The sequence below is a fragment of the Mustelus asterias genome, chromosome 3, assembly GCF_964213995.1.
Source record: "Mustelus asterias chromosome 3, sMusAst1.hap1.1, whole genome shotgun sequence".
Classification (NCBI taxonomy): domain Eukaryota; kingdom Metazoa; phylum Chordata; class Chondrichthyes; order Carcharhiniformes; family Triakidae; genus Mustelus; species Mustelus asterias.
In genome coordinates, this window is record NC_135803.1 from 95,093,140 (window position 1) to 95,107,668 (window position 14,529).

General features: G+C 45.6%; 1 protein-coding gene across 4 annotated transcripts in view; it reads right to left on the minus strand.

Moving 5' to 3' along the window:
• The window catches only part of dnah1 (dynein, axonemal, heavy chain 1), a 510,234-nt gene that overhangs the window by 45,599 nt on the left and 450,106 nt on the right, over positions 1-14,529 (minus strand). For all 4 annotated transcript variants that reach the window (XM_078209369.1, XM_078209371.1, XM_078209370.1 and 1 more), the window contains one exon: positions 2,528-2,707. In XM_078209369.1, the coding sequence (XP_078065495.1) occupies positions 2,528-2,707 (180 nt within the window). The remainder of the gene's footprint in view (positions 1-2,527; positions 2,708-14,529) is intronic.

Genomic DNA, 14,529 nt, shown 5'->3' on the forward strand with positions numbered 1-14,529 from the left:
GTGCAGCAGTGGCAATTCACTGCCGATGCTGCTGGTGAACATCACAATCTCAGCTCAACTGGTAGTCTAGCTTCCTTTTGTATTTAACAGTAAAATGTACGTTTCTGTTCACATCTGGTATTATGCATCTTGGGTCAACATAATTTTGTTTGTAGTGGGCACTGAAGCTATCTAGAAGACGGTTGAGGGTTGGTTCCCTGCAAGTACCTTGCCATCCTGGACAAGATCTAGGAAATGCCAATCATTGATAATTCTGCCCATTTTATATTTGCAGTACTCTCTGGACTAACATTTGTTGACCAACATCCGCATCGCACCACAAATCCTGTAAGCAATGGTCTCTTAAGCTGCGCAGCAACCCAGGTAAGCCAAAAAAGGAAAAAAACTGGAAAATCTCAGCAGGTCTGACAGCATCTGTCGAGAGAGAATAGATGTGGAGATGCCGGCATTGGACTGGGGTAAACACAGTAAGAAGTTTAACAACACCAGGTTAAAGTCCAACAGGTTTATTTGGTAGCAAAAGCCACACAAGCTTTCGGAGCTCTAAGCCCCTTCTTCAGGTGAGTGGGAATTCTGTTCACAAACAGAGCATATAAAGACACAAACTCAATTTACATGAATAATGGTTGGAATGCAAATACTTACAACTAATCAAGTCTTTAAGAAACAAAACAATGTGAGTGGAGAGAGCATCAAGACAGGCTAAAAAGATGTGTATTGTCTCCAGACAAGACAGCCAGTGAAACTCTGCAGGTCCACGCAACTGTGAGGGTTACAAATAATGTGACATGAACCCAATATCCCGGTTGAGGCCTCAACCGGGATATTGGGTTCATGTCACATTATTTGTGAGGCCTCAACCGGGATATTGGGTTCATGTCACATTATTTGTAACCCTCACAGAGTTTCACTGGCTGTCTTGTCTGGAGACAATACACATCTTTTTAGCCTGTCTTGATGCTCTCTCCACTCACATTGTTTTGTTTCTTAAAGACTTGATTAGTTGTAAGTATTTGCATTCCAACCATTATTCATGTAAATTGAGTTTGTGTCTTTATATGCACTGTTTGTGAACAGAATTCCCACTCACCTGAAGAAGGGGCTTAGAGCTCCGAAAGCTTGTGTGGCTTTTGCTACCAAATAAACCTGTTGTACTTTAACCTGGTGTTGTTAAACTTCTTACAGAGAGAATAGAGCCAATGTTTTGAGTTTGGATGACGCTTTGTCAGAGTGTTCCCTATAAAGTACCATGGCTTGTGCGGACACACAAAAAAATTAAAATACTGTAAACTTAAACAGGCTGTGCACCTCATAAAAAGTTAGAGAGGACAAAATCCAACTATTCAGATCCTTTGTCATAGGATCACGGTTCTGTGCTGGACTGGACTTTTATCAGGTGCAAGATACCACTGATCTAGGATAGTTGACCAAATTTCAGCAAAGGAAAAACATTGGAGACGTGAAAAGGTGTAGTTCAACTAAAATTGTGAATCATTCAGTCGGGTAATGTTCATTTTTCAATTGGCTTGGGAAGGCAGTGTGTCTCCAGGGTGAATGTGTTGGCAAATCAATGGTGGAGAAAGGACAGTGGGAGGACCGTGATGTTGGCGGCAGCAAATAGCTGAAATAAGGGTCATAGGAGAATCTACTTTATTAAGAATGTCCCCTTGATGACACTGAAGAATGAAAATGGGCTTCTCATTTTGTCATTACAGGTATGATCCTTGTGATCAGAACTCCCACCCAGCTGACGAAGGAACAGCCTGTTCCGAAAGCTAGTGGTTTTTGCTACCAAATAAACCTGTTGGACTTTAACCTGGTGTTGTTAGACTTCTTACTGTGTTTACCCCAGTCCAACGCTGGCATCTCCACATCATGATCCTTAAGGGCCAGGTTCAGGAATGCAATACTTCTAATTAAATTGAAATTAATTCGGTGATTGGAGAATCTATTCTAAATCAAAAGTCAGTTGGAGGGTTGGGGGAGCACGGGGAGTGTGGTGCAGTATTTTTACTGCCTCTCTTGGAGTCAAATTCATAATAGATATTGGCTCTGATTCTTAGACAGCCAGAGAATGAGCTGAAGGCTTATTTGGAACTCCAAAGAATAGAATGCAGAATAAATAAGAAATGCTGAGATAAAGAACCTTTCTTGTTTGTTCAGAAACTCACTTTCAGAATGGGAATGACTTGTGCTGGTTGCTGTGGGACTGTCAACTAAGTTGACAACTAAGATGAGACTAAACAAAGCTTTTACCACCTGAGGTAAATACATTAATGCAAGTCAGTATCACAAGGGTAGTGGGTGGGGGTAAACTCAAGATCAGTAGGGATCCCAGATACAGGAAATGCCACACACAATTCTTCAGTGCAGGATCTCCAAGCAGTATTTCTGAGCAGATCAATTCTAAAACCTCAAAAGATGTAGTGTTGTTTATTTTTCCATCTTACCCACTTTCATTCCTTTACGCCTTAATAAATATAACTTAGTACTCTTTGTTGTTACAATTATAAATTGCACCACACACCTTGAAGGGTAGTTCGGTATACTCTTCCAGGAACATTTTTAGCTGGCTAATGCAGATTCGTAAGTCTCCATCCGTGAATTCGTAGGGAATATTGAAACCAAGTGGACCAAACTTCCTACGTTCTATGGTGATTCCATGGAACAAACATAAGGATAGCAGAAGAGACTTAAAATCCGAAAGCTGAAATTAAAGAAAAAAATGTTATGTTCACTGTAACAACAAAGTGAATTGATACGTCATAAGGACCTGTGCCAAATCTGGTGTCCTACTTCACATTTCTGTCATCAGAGGAGCTTGAGCATAAAGTATCTGCTTATGCAGTATAGGGGAGGTGCTCAATTAACTCAGTTCTAGGTTGGTAACTTTGTGGCAAGGCTCAGAATATTCTTAGGAATGTGGGGTGGGAAGCGCTGGACAGGATAATCCAAACCAGCTGTGTTGATTTTTTTTCTCTCTGTCTTCCTACATATACTTGTTTGAAAATTATCTTACTGCATTGGAAAAAATATCTTTCTAAAAAAAAGAAAGGACGGAGATATGAAAACGAGGACCTACAGGCCAATTAGCTTGGTATTAGTCACCAGGAAAATTCTAGAATACGTTATTGAGGAGATGTTAGCAAAACACTTAGAAAATGAAAATATGCTTAGGCAGAGCCAACATGGTTTTATGAAAGGTAAATCATGTGTGACACATTTATTAACAGTTGTTGGTAGGTGCAATTAGTAATGTAGATAAAAGGAAACTAGTGGATGCATCAGAATTGGATTTCCTAAAGGTAGTCAACTAAAAGGTGATTACATAAGATTGGTTAAAGTTAAAGTTTATTTATTAGTCACAAGTAAGCTTACATTAACACTGCAATGAAGTTGCACTGAAAATTCCTGAGTTGCGACACTCCGGCACCTGCTCGGGTACACTGAGGGAGAATTTAGCATGGCCAATGCACCTAACCAGCACATCATTCGGACTGTGGGAGGATACTGGAGCACCCGGAGGAACCTACGTAGGCAGGGGGATTGAGAGTAATAATGCATCCAAGTTTGCTGATGATATAGAGCTATAACTGACAGTAAGCTGCTTCAAAGGGATTTGAACAAATTTAAGTATGTGGGGAATAAGATCCATTGCAGCAACTCTTTAAGGCTCCTTTGTAGGTACCTTCCAAATCTGCAACCTCTACCACCTAGAGGTGTTATATAAGAAATTCTGAGGTTATTCGCTTTATTAGGAAGATAAAAATCAGATTGTATTTTAAATGGTGACAAACTTTCAAGTGACGCAGTTCAGAGAGATTTGGGTGTCCTCGTAGAAGAAACACAGAAACGTAGTATGTTGGAATAGCAAGCAATTAGAAGGGCAAATGACAGTTTGGCCTTTATCACAAGGGATTGAAATACAAGAGCTTTGCAATGGTTGTACAGGGCTTTTTAAAAAATTCATTTGTTGGACATGGGTGTCACTGGCTGGCCAACATATATACACACAACGCAGAGTCGCTGAGCAGAGACTGATAGCCAAGTTCCGCACACATGAGGATGGCTTCAATCGGGATCTTGGGTTCATGTCACACTATCTGTAACCCCCACGACTTGCCTGGGCTTGCAAAATCTCACTAACTGTCCTGTCTGGAGACAATACACATCTCTTTAACCTGTGCTTAACCCTCTCTCCACTCACATTGTCTGTACCTTTAAGACTTGATTACCTGTAAAGAGTCGCATTCCAACCATTATTTGGTAAATTGAGTTTGTGTCTTTATATGCCCTGTTTGTGAACTGAAATCCCACTCACCTGATGAAGGGGCAGCGCTCCGAAAGCTAGTGGCTAGTGCTACCAAATAAACCTGTTGGACTTTAACCTGGTGTTGTGAGACTTCTTAACATATATTGCCCATCCCTAGTTGCCTGAAGACAATTGAGAGTCAATCACATTGTAGTGGAGTCACATGTAGACCAGACCAGTAAGGACGGCAGATTTCCTTCCCTAAAGGACATCAGTGAACCAGATGGATTTTTCCGACAATTAACAATGGTTTCATAGCCGTCCGTATGTTCTTAATTCCAGATATTTTTTATTGAATTCAAATTCTACCATCTGCTTGGCAGGATTCGAACTCGGGTCCCAAGAACATTACCTGAGTTTCTGGATTAATAGTCTAGCGATAATACCACTAGGCCATCACCTCTCTTTTAGAGAGATTCTAATTGGAGTACTGTTTTGACTTCTGTAATATCCTTACCAAGGCCAGTCTTCATAGAAATCATAGAAACCCTACAGTGTAGAAGGAGACCATTCGGCCCATCGAGTGTGCACTGACCACAATCCCACCCAGACCCTACCCCCATATCCCTACATATTTACCCGCTAATCCCTCAAACCTATGCATCTCAGGACTCTAAGGGGCAATTTTTAGCATAGCCAATCAACCTAACCCGCACATCTTTGGATTTCTGTCACAAATCACTCTTTTATTTAAAGTGATACCTATATGAGTGCTGTTCAGTGGCTACAGAGTGCAGATCAGTCCCAAGACTATCGACTGCCAGCCTGAGTGGAGGCAACTGGTTTTGAACACCCCCTTGTTCCTTCCCTATTGGGCAAGCCTCCACTTGTCTAATAGGGGAGCTCATATTCAACGAGGCCTGAAGAACCAACCTGCAGCATCCATAGAGATGAAACTGGTGCGATTTTTATTCAACCATAGGATTACCCCTCAGACAATAACAGGAATTACCCCAGTGAAATCGATAATGGGATGGAGACTTCGGACAAGATTAAGCTTACTGCTCCCAAATCTGCCGGGTGGGTGGAGTCCAACAAGAGATCCAGAAGAAGAACTTTGATTCTGTAAGGCAGACAGAACACTCAAACCAGTAACCCAATCCTCGTGAAGAACTTTGGGGAAGATCTATTGATGATCCCCTGTGGCCATCATAACATCTCTTCGCCTCAAGAACGCTTCTTTTCCACTGCTTAGCGGATTGGGTTGGGGTCGGCTGGAGGCAGGACCGTTGCAGAGGGCGTGAAGCGGATGGGAGACCTTCTCTTCCGAAGACAGCACCGTAAAGCCACCGACTCTGGCTCTTCTGAAGATCTCACTCCAGTAGAAACACTGGTCTTTTCCAATTCCATATCGAAGTCTGTATCTTCACCACCCAGAGGAGCCGGCATGGGATTGGCCTCCATGTGTGGCTCAACACTGGCAGTGGCCATCCCCAAGGCTGGTAACCAGGCCTGTTCTGGCACAAGCTCCCTACTCCAGAGATGGTCCACATGTTTTCTGACAATCTTGCTCTGTACTTTGACTTTATATGACATTATAATCCCAAGGACCCAACTGAGGCCATCCCCAAAGTTCTTCACGAGGACTGGGTTACTGGTTTGAATGTTCTGTCTGCCTTACAGAATCAAAGTTCTTCGTCTGGGTCTCTTGTTAGACTTCACCCACGCGGCAGATTTGGGAGCAGTAAGCTTAATCTTGTCCGAAGCCTCCATCCCATTAACGATTCCACTGGGGCAATTCCTGTTATTGTCTGAGGGGTAGTTCTATGGTTGAATAAAAATCACACCAGTTTCATCTCTATGGATGCTGCAGGTTGGTTCTTCATGATGAGCTTAAAAGTCTACACCACTTATTCAGCCAATCCTTTCGGTGACAGGTGATAGGGTGCTGTGCTAATGTGTTTAATTCCATTAGAAAGCATGAAGGTCTGAAACTCTGTGCTAGTAAAGGCAATGCCATTGTCAGAGACCAAGATTTCAGGTATCCTGTGCGTGCAGAACTTTGGCGTAGTTTCACAATGATATCATAGGAAGTGGTGGGGTTCATACAATGTGTCTCCAACCATTTGGAGTGCACTATAATTAAGAAAATGGAACTAGGCAAAGTCTACATGCACTAGAATCCAGAGCCTACCAGGCCACTCCAATGGATGTAGGAAGGCTGGGACGGGGTGGGGGTGGAGTTTGTGATTCTATCGGCATGACTCACACTGTGTAACCAAGTCGGTAATGCTTGCGTCAAGGCTGGGCCACCATACATGACTCCTGGCTAGCATTCATCCAGGGTGGTTATGGTGTAATTTCATAAGTATCAGACATCACCCTGGGTGAAGAACAACTACACAGGAACTCCAGAGGAAAATACCATCATCAACATTGAGCTCGTCCTTCTTCGTCCAGCAGGGGGGAAGTTTACCATTTTGAGTCTAAGTGCCGGATCTGGACATCAAATAGATCCGTGCCAGGAATCCTCTTTCCAGCACGCCCATACGCGTTTTGCCGGCTCCGGCCCGATCCGTGCTGTGTGCGGGGCTTAGCGCTGGCGGACCGATCGGAGCTCTGAACTGCGCATGCGCAGTTCAAAAAAAATCTGACAGAGCGCGCCCGGGCGTGAAAGAAAAAATAGAAAGCGGAGAGAGCGGCTCTCTGACGTTCATCCTCTGATGAGACGTCACACCTCCTCTCCACCTCCCACCCCCCTCCCGCCCCGACCAGAGGATGACCTGGGTCAGAGAGTCGTTGCAGTCTCTGATCTCGCTCTTCGGAGGCTGCAGCAGCGACTTCAGACTTTTATTTTGCAGGTCGGTAACAGCACGGACACGGATCGGGCCAGAAGACAGTAAAGTGGGATTTGGTGGTAGAGTTGGGCGCGCGGTTCATTAAGTCGACTTAAATGCATGCAAATGCATTTAAATCGTCGCGTCGCCCAATTCAGGCACGCGCCGGACCCGCGCCCGAATCGGGTGTCGGTAAAGGCGCGATCTGCTCGGATTCGGGTGCAGATCACATTAAAGGCCCGACGCCCAACTTTACCGCGGGCGCGAAGTTTTGGTAAAATCAGGCCTGCAGTGTTTCATTTCATCTGAGGGCTGTCCTCTGAATCCCCCATACAATATTTTGTTTTTTAAATTTAGACAGGACTGGGTCCTTTCGTGTCCAGGCCTTGATCTGCCTCGCAGATACCGGCAAGATGTTTAAAAGATTGAGGGTCATCATGTCCTATTCCACAGCTGGTGGTGAAGCCTGATTTCTGGGCAACAGCAGGTGACTCAATGCATCAATGTTAGCTATCCAGGTCCTGGGGCGGTTCTCTAGGAGGTTAGCGTAAGCTGCCAGTATCAAGGCCTAATGTTGTTTCCGGGCAGAGGCAATGGGGGGTATTGCCTTGTCTTCTTTAAAAAGTCTCAGCAATGGTTTATGATCATTCACTATGAAAAAGCGTCTAGTGTAGACATACTGATGGAACTTGTTAATGCTGAAGACAACTGCCAATCCCTCTTTCTCAATCTGGGAATATCTCCACTCAGTGTCCAAGAGGGTCCTAGATGCATATGCAATAGACTTCTCTGTCCCATCTCTCCAGCATTGTGCCAGTTCTGCCCCAAACCTATAAGGGGAAGCATCACTTGTCAAGATAAGGTCCTTTTTGGGGTCAAAGTGAGTCAATAAATTAAAGGACAAAGGTTGCTGTTTAACTTTGTTGAAAGCCTCCAGCTATGGCACTCCCCAAGTCCACCTTTGGTATTTCTATAGTAGGGTATGCAGGGTGGACAGCAAAGAAGCTAAATTAGGAATAAACTTCCCATAATAATTCATTAACTCCAGAAAGAATTTCAATTCTGTGGGGTTCCTTTGAGTTGACACCTCTTTATTGGCCCTCAGCTCGTCTTCCATCAGACTGACTTATCTGGCTTAAGGACAGGAACAACAAATATAGCCCACTCTGTGAACTGTACGGGTCTCATTATGCCCAGCTTTTCCAGGCATTGCAGTTCTGACTCTACCTTTTCCAATAGGGAGTATCGAAATGGCCTCATTCTAAAATATTTAGGTGCAGCATTGGGGTTGATGTAAATCTTAGCTTTGGCTCTCTTTATTTTCTCAAGCCTTTCTTGGAAGACTTCATGGTACTTATTCATGACTTCATACAATCCCCTCACGCCTGGCTTAAAGATCTCCAGCCAGTTCAGTCTGATATGTTGGAGCCAATCTTTCCCCATAAGGCTAGGTCTTTGAGTAGAAGTCAAGCTGATTACTGCCTATAAGTCAATAGGGTCGGCATGGTGCCCTTTAACTACAATGGTAAGTGGCCAGCCTGGCTTTTGTGCTTTCTAAGTTCAGGAGTTGAATACCAGCCTGGTGGCGATTATAAATCTACGCCACGATAATGGAGACCACAGCTCCCATATCCACTTCCATTTTTAATGGGTGGCCATTTATTAACAACGACTAACAAAGGTGCAACCTTTGTCATGGAGATGCAATTTAATTGCATTATCCCTGGTTGTGGGCCTAATTGCAAGGTACAGTCCGGCACTTTTCTCGAAACGGCACGTATTTTGATTGTCCCTATACCTTAGCCTCAATTGTGCTCTTTTGCATCACTTGTAATAGTCTGCTGTCTGACATCTACAATCTTTTGGAATATACTTCCTAGGAGTCTGAAGGCTGACTCTGACTTCCCTTGACTGTCGAGTGACGCAACTTGGATTCCAGGGATTCTGAGATATTTTGCTGATACCATCGCTCTCAGTTGAGGAATGGACGTTGCATGAAGCTCCTCCCTCAATCAGAGGACACTGCTATCTGACATTCCTTGTGGTTCCTGAACTCCTTTCTCTGCATTCTCCAATGATAGAGCTATCTCAATTGCCTTCTTTAGATCCAAATTGGGTTCTGCCAATATTTTATTTTGGACTGTCACCTTGATACAGCCTATCTTGCAACATGTCATTCAGGGGTGGCCCAAGTTCACAGTGTTCTGCCAATTTTTGCAGTCTGATCAGAAATTCGGTGACAGATTCCCCAGGGGTTCACCCTGCTGTGTTATAGTGGTAACGCTGGAGAATTATGGAAGGTTTAAGGTCATAATAGCTTTTAACTAAATCATAGAATCCCTACAGTGCAGAAGAGGCTATTCAGCCCATTGACTCTGCACCGACTCGCCAACAGAGTAGCTCAATCTGCCCTATCCCCATAATCCCCCACATTTCCCATGGCTGATCTATCTAATCTACAATCCACCGATTCATTAAAGGTTTTGGAATCAGGGACATCAGAGTAGGTCAGGATTTTGATTACACTGAAGGTCGGGACCCCACATACCATCAACAGGATCACTTTCTGTTTCCCATCCCCCTCAATGCTATTGGCCTGAGAGAAGTAACACATACACTCTGCATACTGGACCCAGTCTTCTATGCATGCATTGTAGGCTTCAAGTTTCCCAAAAAGAGGCATTTTTCTTACCAGAGGATTACTTGTCTTGATAGTAAAGATGGTCTGGAGAGAAGAAGAAAATTTGCTCACCCCATCCTCGCCGCCAATGAAATAATCTTACTGGGGCCAGTCTTCTATCACCAATCGCCCTTTTATTTACAGTGATATCTGAGCACCGTTCTACAGCTGCAGTGTACAGATCAGTTACGGGTCTATCGACTGCTGACCTGAGTGGAGCCAACTGGTTTTGAACACCCCCATTGCTGCTTTCCTATTGGACAAGCTTCCACTCATCTAATAGGGGGGGATCATATCCAACAAGGCCCATGGGGAGATCTACTGATGACCCCCCATGGCCATCATAGCAATTTATTGATCTAAGAAAGGATACACTCGTCTTGGAGGCAACAAAGGTTTACTAGATTGATTTGTGAGAAAATAGAGTTGTCCTCAGGTGAGAATTTGAGTAAGATGGGCCTCTCTGAAAATTGGGAGAATAAGAGCTAATCTCAATGAAATCTACGAGTTTCTGAAGGAGCTTAACAGGATAGATGCTGAGAGGTTGTTTCCCCTGGATGAAGAGTGCAGAACTTCAAGACATAGGACCCGATTTTACCATTTTGATTCGAAGTGCAAGAAAAATAGGGTGGTAATAGTAGGGATTTTAATTTTCCAAACATTGACTGGGACAGCCATAGTATTAGAGGCTTGGATGGAGAGAAATTTGTTGAGTGTATTCAGGAGGAATTTCTCATTCAGTATGTGGATGGCCTGACTAGAGAGGGGGCAAAACTTGACCTCCTCTTGGGAAATAAAGGAAGGGCAGGTGACAGAAGTGTTAGTGAAGGATCACTTTGGACCAGTGACCGTAATTACATTAGTTTTAAGATAGCTATGGAGAATGATAGGTTTGGCTCGAAAGTCCAAAGATGTGTGGGTTAGGTTGATTGGCCAGGTTAAAAAAAATTGCCCCTTAGAGTCCTGGGATGCGTAGGTTAGAGGGATTAGCGGGTAAAATGTGTGGGGGTAGGGCCTGGGTGGGATTGTGGTCGGTGCAGACTCGATGGGCCGAATGGCCTCCTTCTGCACTGTAGGGTTTCTATGGTTAAAATTCTAAATGGGGCAAGGCCGATTTTGATGGTATCAGGCAGGAACTTTCAACAGTTAATTGGGGGAGTCTGTGGGAAGGCAAAGGGACGTCTAGTAAGTGGGAGGCTTTCAAAAGTGTGTTAACCAGGGTTCAGGGTAAGCACATTCCTCTTCGAGTGAAGGGCAAGACTGGTAGGAGTGGGGAACCCCTGGATGACTCGGGATATTGAGGCTCTGGTCAAGAAGAAGGAGGAGGCACATGACATGCATTGGCAGCTGGGATCAAGTGGATTCCTTGAAGAGTATAGAGGGTGTAGGAGTAGAGTTAAGAGAGAAATCGGAAGGGCAAAAAGGGGACATGAGATTGTTCTGGCAGGTAGGCAAAGGAGAATCCAAAGAGCTTCTACAAATACATAAAGGGCAAAAGAGTAACTAGGGAGAGAGTAGGGCCTCTTAAGGATCAACAAGGTCATCTATGTGCGGATCCATAAGAGATGGGTGACATCCTAAATGATTATTTCTCATCTGTATTCACTGTTGAGAAAAGTATAGATGTTAGGGAACTTGGGGAAATAAATAGTGATGTCTTGAGGAGTGTACATTTAACAGAGAAGGAGGTGTTGGAAGTCTTAAAGCGCATCAAGATAGATAAATCCCTGGGACCTGATGAAGTATATCCCAGGACACTGTGGGAGGCTAGGGAGGAAATTGCGGCTCCCCTAGCAGAGATATTTGAATCATCAATAGTCACAGGTGAGGTGCCTGAAGATTGGAGGGTGGCAAATGTTGTACCTTTGTTTAAGAAGGGCTCCAGGGAAAAGCCTAGGAACTGCAGGCCGGTGAGCCTCACATCTATAGTGGGTAAGTTGTTAGAAGGTATTTTGAGAGATAGGATCTACAGGCATTTAGAGACGCAAGGACTGGTTAGGGATAGTCAGTATGGTTTTGTGAGTGGAAAATCATGTCTCACAAATTTGATTGAATTTTTTGAAGGGGTAGCCAAGAAGGTAGATGAGGGAAATGCAAGTGATGTTGTCTACATAGACTTTAGCAAGGCCTTTGACAAGGTACCACATGGTAGGTTGTTGCATAAGGTTAAATCTCACGGGATCCAGGGTGAGGTAGCCAAATGGATACAAAATTGGCTTGACAGAAGCTAGAGGGTGGTTGTAGAGGGTTGTTTTTCAAACTGGAGGCCTGTGACCAGTGATGTGCCTCAGGGATCGGTGCTGGGTCCACTGTTATTTGTCATTTATATTAATGATTTGGATGAGAATTTAGGAGGGAGGCATGGTTAGTAAGTTTGCAGATGAAACCAAGACTGGCGGCACAGTGGACAGTGAAGAAGGTTATCTAGGATTGCAACAGGATCTTGATCAATTGGGCCAGATTTATATGGAGTTTAATTTAGAGAAATGTGAAGTGATGCATTTTGGTCAAACCAGGGCAGGACTTACTCAGTTAATGGTAGGGCGTTGGGGAGAGTTATAGAACAAAGAGATCTAGGGGTACAGGTTCATAGCTCCTTGAAAGTGGACAGAATGGTGAAGAAGGCATTTGGCATGCTTGGTTTCATTGGTCAGAACATTGAATAAAGGAGTTGGGACGTCTTGTTGAAGTTGTACAAGACATTGGTAAGGCCACACTTAGAATACTGTGTACAGTTCTAGTCACCCTATTATAGAAAGGATATTATTAAACTAGAAAGAGTGCAGAAAAGATTTACCAGGATGCGGCCGGGACTTGATGGTTTGAGTTATAAGGAGAGGCTGGATAGACTGGGACTTTTTCCTCTGGAGCGTAGGAGGCTTAGGGGCGATATTATAGAGGTCTATAAAATAATGAGAGACATAGATCAGCTAGATAGTCAATATCTTTTCCCAAATGTAGGAGTGTCTAAAACTAGAGGGCATAGGTTTAAGGTGAGAGGGGAGAGATACAAAAGGGTCCAGAGGGGCAATTTTTTCACACAGAGGCTGGTGAGTGTCTGGAACAAACTGCCAGAGGTAGTAGTAGAGGCGGGTACAATTCTGTCTTTTAAAAAGTGTTTAAACAGTTACATGTAAAATGGCTACAGAGGGATATGGGCCAAATGTGGGCAATTGGGACTAGCTTAGGGGTTAAAAAAAGGGGTGGTATGGATAAGTTGGGCCGAAGGGCCTGTTTCCATGCTGTAAACCTCTATGATTCGAATATGGGAGTGTTTCAGATCCAACTTTTAGACCCGTTCTCCGCAGCCCCCATACGCACTCTATCTGAAAAAAAATTAGCGATTCTGAATGGTGCTGCACAAGCCTGTGGACGCGGCTTATCGTGCCCGAAACACTGCTGCTCTGATCGGCACCTCCAACTGCGCACGCTCACAAAAAAAATGATAGAATGCTGCTCCCCTACCACATCATGCCCGGGCCGGATAATGCCTCCCCCTGGTCCCCACAGACACTGCCCCACCCCTCAACATTACTGACCCCCTTACCCCCCCCTCCCCACCTGCCTGCCACCCAGACCGATAGCGGCCTCTCCCCCATTCCCCCCCACAATGATCTAAGGGAGAGTGGCAGCGACCCCCCCCGCCCCTCACTCATCTCAGGCAGAGTGGCAATGGACTCCCCTTCCCCCCCCACTCATCGGGTGAAGGAAAGAATGTCCGAGGCCTCTGGCATGTGGGGGCTCGCCGGAGGCGAGGACTCAGCTGGCCCCAGGCTACATGCTGGTCCTCTGAGATCACTTCTCCCTCAGTTACTGGAGATGCAGCAACAGAACCAGGGAATGCAGGAGGGGTTGACGACCACAGTGGACCGACTGCGAGACTGTTGGGAGGAGTCCCAAAGCCTCTAGGTGGACAAGCTATTGCTTCTCTTGCGTGCTTCCCAAGCCAACACTGCAAGGGTGGCTTCTGCAGTGGAAAGCCTGGGGCAGGGGATCCTCACCATGAGTGGCAGGCTCCAAGCGATGGCCAAGTCACAGCAGGCCACAGCAGAATCCCAGAGGGCCGCGGCCAAGTCACAGCAGGCCACAGCTGAGGGACTGAACAGGCTTCTCGGGATTCTGCGGCCCATGGCTGAGAGGCTCGTGAGCTTGCAAGAGACCCAGCAGGACAGCGCTGAGACACAGCGGGCTATGGCAGCAGCCGTTGAGAATGTGGCCCTATCTCAGAGGGCCAAGGCTGAGGGCTTGCCGAGCGTGGCCCAGTCTCAGAGGGCACTTGCTGCAGCCATTGAAAGGTGGCCCCCGACTCGTGGACATCACAGAGGGCTCAACCACCATGGGTAGGACACAGGTGGTCCTCCAGGACTAGCAGTGCCAGGTGATGCCAGAGCTTCTGGAGCTCACTGCAGAAGCACTGCTATCCCCTGGAGTGACCCAGGGGCCCACAGGAACTCCAAGGGAGGAGGAAGGGTTCGAACCCATGCCGGGGCCTTCCAGCCAGGAGACTGTGGCTTTGACTGCACCTTCTGACTCCCCCCTTCCTGACACTGGGGCATCTCAGGGGCAGCGGGATGAAGAGGGTATCATGGAAACATCCCAGACACCTGGAAGCAGGCCAGGGCCCTCAAAGTCCAGGGCCTCCAGAGGATGCCCGCCACATGCACCACAGGCCACGGGGCTGGTAGGCAGCTGACCTCCTCCACTTCCGATGTATATTCTGGGGAGTCAATGAGACGTAGTGGTAGGCCACGTAAGGTTAG